The sequence below is a fragment of the Nerophis ophidion genome, linkage group LG11, assembly GCF_033978795.1.
Source record: "Nerophis ophidion isolate RoL-2023_Sa linkage group LG11, RoL_Noph_v1.0, whole genome shotgun sequence".
In the NCBI taxonomy this organism is placed as follows: Eukaryota; Metazoa; Chordata; class Actinopteri; order Syngnathiformes; family Syngnathidae; genus Nerophis; species Nerophis ophidion.
Window position 1 is genome coordinate 8,098,334 of NC_084621.1, and position 7,500 is coordinate 8,105,833.

Consider the following 7,500-nt stretch of genomic DNA (forward strand, 5'->3'; position numbering starts at 1 on the left):
GCCTCTGTAGAACTTTGTAGTGTTTAGCCTGATTCTGTAGGCTGTCAGTACTTTTAGTCCCAATACTGCAAAAAGTCAGTGTTCAAAAACAAGAAAACAATATACAAAAATTAGAGGTATTTTATATGAAGTAAACAAAATTATCTGCCAATAGAACAAGAAAATTGGGCTTGTCAAGACTTTCCAAAACAAGTAAAATTAGCTAACCTCAACTAAACCCAAAAATACCTTAAAATACGTACATCCTCACTAACAACAATTACATTGTGGACTCCGTCTTTGCTCCACAGTAAGTCTTTGCTGTCGTCCAGGATTCTGCCCTGCAGAAAGTCAGTTTACAAAAACAAGAAAAAAATTAATAAAAATGAGGGGTATTTTATTTGAACTATGCAAAATTATCTGCCAATAGAACAAGAAATTTCGGCTTGTCAAAACTTTCCAAAACAAGTAAAATTAGCTAACCTCATTGAACCCCAAAATACCTTAAAATAAGTACATTCTCACTAATAACAAGTGCACTTTTCTTAAAAGAAAATAAAAAAAATGTTTTTCAATATGTTGAAAAATATTCTTAGTTAAAGCCTCTGTAGAACTTTGTAGTGTTTAGCCTGATTCTGTAGGCTGTCAGTACTTTTAGTCCCAATACTGCAAAAAGTCAGTGTTCAAAAACAAGAAAACAATATACAAAAATTAGAGGTATTTTATATGAAGTAAACAAAATTATCTGCCAATAGAACAAGAAAATTGGGCTTGTCAAGACTTTCCAAAACAAGTAAAATTAGCTAACCTCAACTAAACCCAAAAATACCTTAAAATACGTACATCCTCACTAACAACAATTACATTGTGGACTCCGTCTTTGCTCCACAGTAAGTCTTTGCTGTCGTCCAGGATTCTGCCCTGCAGAAAGTCAGTTTACAAAAACAAGAAAAAAATTAATAAAAATGAGGGGTATTTTATTTGAACTATGCAAAATTATCTGCCAATAGAACAAGAAATTTCGGCTTGTCAAAACTTTCCAAAACAAGTAAAATTAGCTAACCTCATTGAACCCCAAAATACCTTAAAATAAGTACATTCTCACTAATAACAAGTGCACTTTTCTTAAAAGAAAATAAAAAAAATGTTTTTCAATATGTTGAAAAATATTCTTAGTTAAAGCCTCTGTAGAACTTTGTAGTGTTTAGCCTGATTCTGTAGGCTGTCAGTACTTTTAGTCCCAATACTGCAAAAAGTCAGTGTTCAAAAACAAGAAAACAATATACAAAAATTAGAGGTATTTTATATGAAGTAAACAAAATTATCTGCCAATAGAACAAGAAAATTGGGCTTGTCAAGACTTTCCAAAACAAGTAAAATTAGCTAACCTCAACTAAACCCAAAAATACCTTAAATTAAGTATAATCTCACTAACAAGTGCACTTTTCTTGGTAAATATACATGTGGTACAGTAGCTGTCGAATTTAATATATTTGGTTTTCCCTTTTTCAAAAAAAAAAAAGAATTTTAGAATTTAAAAAAGCACACATTTTAAACAACATATGTATTCATATTCATATGCATACTTAAAAACATCCATAGCATGGGCTAACCTTCCCATTCCAACTGATACGGCACCAATTTCCGTTACCTGGGAATCGATACCGCTACTCAATCTTCAGTACTTTTCTGTGAGTTAATGAATGTTAATTGTTTCATACTAAATTCTCATTTTTTTCATGTCGCATTTGAAAATTAGCTGATCATGATAATTGTGCTGACCCGTGGCTATATCTTGTTTTCTTCTCACATTATGAGTCTCATTTAGACTAAGACTTTATTGTCATTCATATGTATGTATGTATGTATGTATGTATGTATGTATGTATGTACAAACCCCGTTTCCATATGAGTTGGGAAATTGTGTTAGATGTAAATATAAACAGAATACAATGATTTGCAAATCCTTTTCAAGCCATATTCAGTTGAATATGCTACGAAGACAACATATTTGATGTTCAAACTCATAAACTGTATTTCTTTTTTGCAAACTTAGAATTTCATGGCTGCAACACGTGCCAAAGTAGTTGGGAAAGGGCATGTTCACCACTGTGTTACATCACCTTTTCTTTTAAAAACACTCGATAAATGTTTGGGAACTGAGGAAACTAATTTTTGAAGCTTTGAAGATTTGAATTATTTCCCATTCTTGTTTTATGTAGAGCTTCAGTCCTTCAACAGTCCGGGGTCTCCGCTGTCGTATTTTACGCTTCATAATGCGCCACACATTTTCCATTGGAGACAGGTCTGGACTGCAGGTGGGCCAGGAAAGTACCCGCACTCTTTTACTATGAAGCCACGCTGTTGTAACACATGCTGAATGTGGCTTGGCATTGTCTTGCTGAAATAAGCAGGGGCGTCCGTGAAAAAGACGGCGCTTAGATGACAACATATGTTGTTCCAAAACCTGTATGTACCTTTCATCATTAATGGTGCCTTCACAGATGTGTAAGTTACCCATGCCTTGGGCACTAATACACCCCCATTCCATAACACATGCTGGCTTTTCAACTTTGCGTCGATAACAGTCTGAATGGTTCGCTTCCCCTTTGGTCCGGATGACACGATGTCGAATATTTCCAAAAACAATTTGAAATGTGGCCTCGTCAGACCACAGAACACTTTTCCACTTTGCATCAGTCCATCTTAGATGATCTCGGGCCCAGAGAAGCTGGCAGCGTTTCTGGATGTTGTTGATAAATGGCTTTTGCTTTGCATAGCAGAGCTTTAACTTACACTTACAGATGTAGTGACCAATTGTATTTAGTGATAGTGGTTTTCTGAAGTGTTCCTGAGCTCATGTGGTGATATCCTTTAGAGATTGATGTCGGTTTTTGATACCGTGCCATCTGAGGGATCGAAGGTCACGGTCATTCAATGTTGGTTTCCGGCCATGCTGCTTACGTGGAGTGATTTCTCCAGATTCTCTGAACCTTTTGATGATATTATGGAGCGTAGATGTTGAAATCCCTAAATTTCTTGCAATTGCACTTTGAGAAAGGTTGTTCTTAAACTGTTTGACTATTTGCTCACGCAGTTGTGGACAAAGGGGTGTACCTCGCCCCATCCTTTCTTGTGAAAAACTGAGCATTTTTTGAGAAGCTGTTTTTATAGCCAATCATGGCACCCACCTGTTCCCAATTAGCCTGCACACCTGTGGGATGTTCCAAATAAGTGTTTGATGAGCATTCCTCAACTTTATCAGTATTTATTGCCACCTTTTCCAACTTCTTTGTCACGTGTTGCTGACATCAAATTCTAAAGTTAATGATTATTTGCAACAAATAAAAAATGTTTATGAGTTTGAACATCAAATATGTTGTCTTTGTAGCATATTCAACTGAATATGGCTTGAAAAGGATTTGCAAATCATTGTATTCTGTTTATATTTACATCTAACACAATTTCCCAACTCATATGGAAACGGGGTTTGTATGTATGTATATGTATGTATTCATGTATGTATATGTATGTATGTGTGTATGTATATGTAAGTATATGTATGTATGTATATGTATGTATGTATGTATATGTATGTATGTATGTATATGTATGTATGTATGTATGTATATGTAAGTATATGTATGTATGTATGTATATGTATGTATGTATGTATGTATGTATGTATGTATGTATGTATGTATGTATGTATATATATGTATGTATGTATATGTATGTATGTATGTATGTATATGTATGTATATATGTATGTATATGTATGTATGTATGCATGTATGCATGCATGCATGCATGCATGTATGTATGTATGTATGTATGTATGTATGTATGTTAGCTGAAGCATCAAGCAGCTCCTCCTTAGCATAGCGCCCCCATCTATTTATGGCGTCCACATACTGCAAACGTCGGCTTTCCTAAAGCCGTACTTAGCACACGGAACATGTTCAATGCCGTGCATAACTGATTACTGCATCATTTGAAGTCAAACCGCAGTGCTCGGCGTTCGTTACGCGGCGGGGGAAGGGGTTGTCGTGCAACACGGTGGGCGCTCTGATCAAACCTAATTAATCGGCGTCCTCATTACGCGACTGGTGACATCAAAGAGACATCCGACGGTGCCTCATTTGGGATCTATCTGGGACTTTTGGGTCAGGCTGGTTTATTTGGGCGACGGGCGACCTGTGTTTGGTGCGCGTACACTCGTCTTCTCATCCTTGTGGGGCCTTCATTTTTTGTGTGGACATTTTGACCACCACTTACTGTATTTATACTAATAGAATATACAAACCCTAAAACCAGTGAAGTTGGCAAATTGTGTAAACTGTAAATATAAACAGAAACAGGGCGGCATAGCTCGGTTGGTAGAGTGGCCGTGCCAGCAACTTGAGGGTTGCAGGTTCGATCCCCGCTTCCGCCATCCTAGTCACTGCCGTTGTGTCCTTGGGCAAGACACTTTACCCACCTGCTCCAAGTGCCACCCACACTGGTTTAAATGTAACTTAGATATTGGGTTTCACTATGTAAAGCGCTTTGAGTCACTTGAGAAAAGCGCTATATAAATATAATTCACAAAAAAAAAAAAAAGATTTGCAAATACTTTTCAACCTATGTTCAAGTGAATAGACTGCAAAGATAAGATATTTAACATTCAAACTGATAAACCTTGTGATTTTTTGCAAATGTTGGCTCATTTGGAATTTGATGCCTGTAACATGTTTCAAAAAAAGCTGGCACATGTGGCATAAAAGACTGAGAAAGTTGAGGAATGCTCGTCAAACACATATTTGGAACATCTTGAGGTGAACAAGTGGGTGCCATGATTGGGTGTAATAGCAGCTTCTATGAAATGTTCAGTCATTCACAAACAAGGACGGGGCGAGGGTCACCACTTTCAGTGTGTAAAGGATATTACCACATGGGCTCAGGAACACTTCAGAAAGAACAGTGTCAGTAACTACGGTTCGTTGTTGCTACATTTGTAAGTGCAACTTAAAAACTCTACTATGCAAAGCGAAAGTCATTTATCAACAACACCCAGAAGCGCAGTTGGTTTCACTAGGCCTGAGCTTTTCAGCTTTGTGGGGCCTTTATTTTGTGAGGACATTTTGACCACCACTTACTGTATTGATACAAAAATAATATACAAACCGTAAAAACTGTGAAGTTGGCACGTTGTGTAAACTGTAAATAAAAACAGAATACAATGATTGGCAAATCCTTTTCAACTTATATTCAGTTGAATAGACGGCAGAGACAAGATACTTAATGTTCAACTTTATTTTGTGCAAAGTATTAGCTCATTTGGAATTTGGTGCCTGTAACATTTTTTTTAAAAGCTGGCACAAGTGGCAAAAAAGACTGAGAAAGTTGAGGAATGCTCATCAAACGCTTGTTTGGACCATCGCACATGTGAACAGGCTAGTTGTGTGGACATTTTGACCACCACTTACTGTATTTATACAAAAATAATATACGAACCGTAAAAACAGTGAAGTTGGCACCTTGTGTAAACTGTAAATAAAAACAGAATACAATGATTGGCAAATCCTGTTCAACTTATATTCAATTGAATAGAACGCAGAGACAAGATACTTAATGTTTGTGTGAATTATATTTATATAGCGCTTTTCTCTAGTGACTCAAAGCGCTTTACATAGTGAAACCCAATATCTAAGTTACATTCAAACCAGTGTGGGTGGCACTGGGAGCAGGTGGGTAAAGTGTCTTGCCCAAGGACACAACGGCAGTGACTAGGATGACAAAAGCGGGAATCGAACCTGCAACCCTCAAGTTGCTGACACGGCCGCTCTACCAACCGAGCTATGTCGCCCACATGTTCAACTTTATTTCGTGCAAGTATTAGCTTATTTGGAATTTGGTGCCTGTAACATTTTTTTTTAAAAACCTGGCACAAGTGGCAAAAAAGACTGAGAAAGTTGAGGAATGCTCATCAAACGCTTATTTGGACCATCCCACAGGTGAACAGGCTAGTTGTGTGGACATTTTGACCACCACTTACTGTATTTATACAAAAATAATATACAAACCGTAAAAACAGTGAAGTTGGCTCCTTGTGTAAATTGTAAATAAAAACAGAATAAAATGATTGGCAAATCCTGTTCAACTTATATTCAGTTGAATAGACGGCAGAGACAAGATACTTAATGTTTGTGTGAATTATATTTATATAGCGCTTTTCTCTAGTGACTCAAAGCGCTTTACATAGTGACACCCAATATCTAAGTTACATTCAAACCAGTGTGGGTGGCACTGGGAGCAGGTGGGTAAAGTGTCTTGCCCAAGGACACAACGGCAGTGACTAGGATGACGAAAGCGGGAATCGAACCTGCAACCCTCAAGTTGCTGACACGGCCGCTCTACCAACCGAGCTATGTCGCCCACATGTTCAACTTTATTTCGTGCAAGTATTAGCTTATTTGGAATTTGGTGCCTGTAACATTTTTTTTTAAAAGCTGGCACAAGTGGCAAAAAAGATTGAGAAAGTTGAGGAATGCTCATCAAACACTTATTTGGACCATCCCACAGGTGAACAGGCTAGTTGTGTGGACATTTTGACCACCACTTACTGTATTTATACTAATATAATATATAACTTGTGACTAATATAATATATAACATGTGACATGGGCTTGTGACCGAGGATTGTTTACGGTCCGTTTTATGAGCATTTTCTTCTGTGTTGGAGAACGGAGCGTCGTGAACGTGACGACAATCAGTTCGGTGCAGAATTTCGCCGAATGACTTTGGAATTTCTGTGAATTATTTTAATTACACGGTTCCTCTCTTTACTTACGCGGAATTCATGACAATGAAGATAACGGAGCAATTAATTGGCTGCTTAGCAACAGTTCTCTTTGTTTACGTGCATAATTAGTGTTCCGTGCACTTGTATAAAAGGCACTTGTTTCTGTGTGAATGGCTTGAAGTGTAACCACGATCAAAATGAACCTAAAGACACATTCTTTGATTGATTTAGTTTTGGTGCTCTGTCTTCCATGCTGGATGATGACTGAGCGGTCGGTTTGAAAAGTTCACTTTGAAAATGGACCGGAAAGTTGACTTTTCTCTCTTTCTGTCAGCTTATTGCCAGGCGGTCCAGGCGGAGAACGTCACCGTTTTGGAAGGAGGCACGGCCCAGATCTCCTGCCGCCTGCAGAACTACGACGGATCCATCGTGGTGATCCAGAACCCTCGCCGGCAGACCTTGTTCTTCAACGGAACCCGGGGTAGGTGTCTCATTGACCTGAGAAACACAAACTGCCAAAAGCTTCTAGATATTTCCAGCAAGTGAAAAAGTCTTAATTCATACCAACCCTGTTTCCATATGAGTTGGGAAATTGTGTTAGATGTAAATATAAACAGAATACAATGATTTGCAAATCCTTTTTAAGCCATATTCAGTTGAATATGCTACAAAGACAACATATTTGATGTTCAAACTCATAAACTTTTTTTTTTTGGTAAATAACAAGTAATTTAGAA

At 37.6% G+C, this 7,500-nt stretch overlaps 1 protein-coding gene across 5 annotated transcripts in view; it reads left to right on the top strand.

Moving 5' to 3' along the window:
• The window catches only part of cadm4 (cell adhesion molecule 4), a 560,557-nt gene that overhangs the window by 438,229 nt on the left and 114,828 nt on the right, over positions 1 to 7,500 (top strand). For all 5 annotated transcript variants that reach the window (XM_061915016.1, XM_061915017.1, XM_061915015.1 and 2 more), the window contains exon 2: positions 7,098 to 7,244. In XM_061915016.1, coding sequence (XP_061771000.1) covers positions 7,098 to 7,244 — 147 coding nt within the window. The remainder of the gene's footprint in view (positions 1 to 7,097; positions 7,245 to 7,500) is intronic.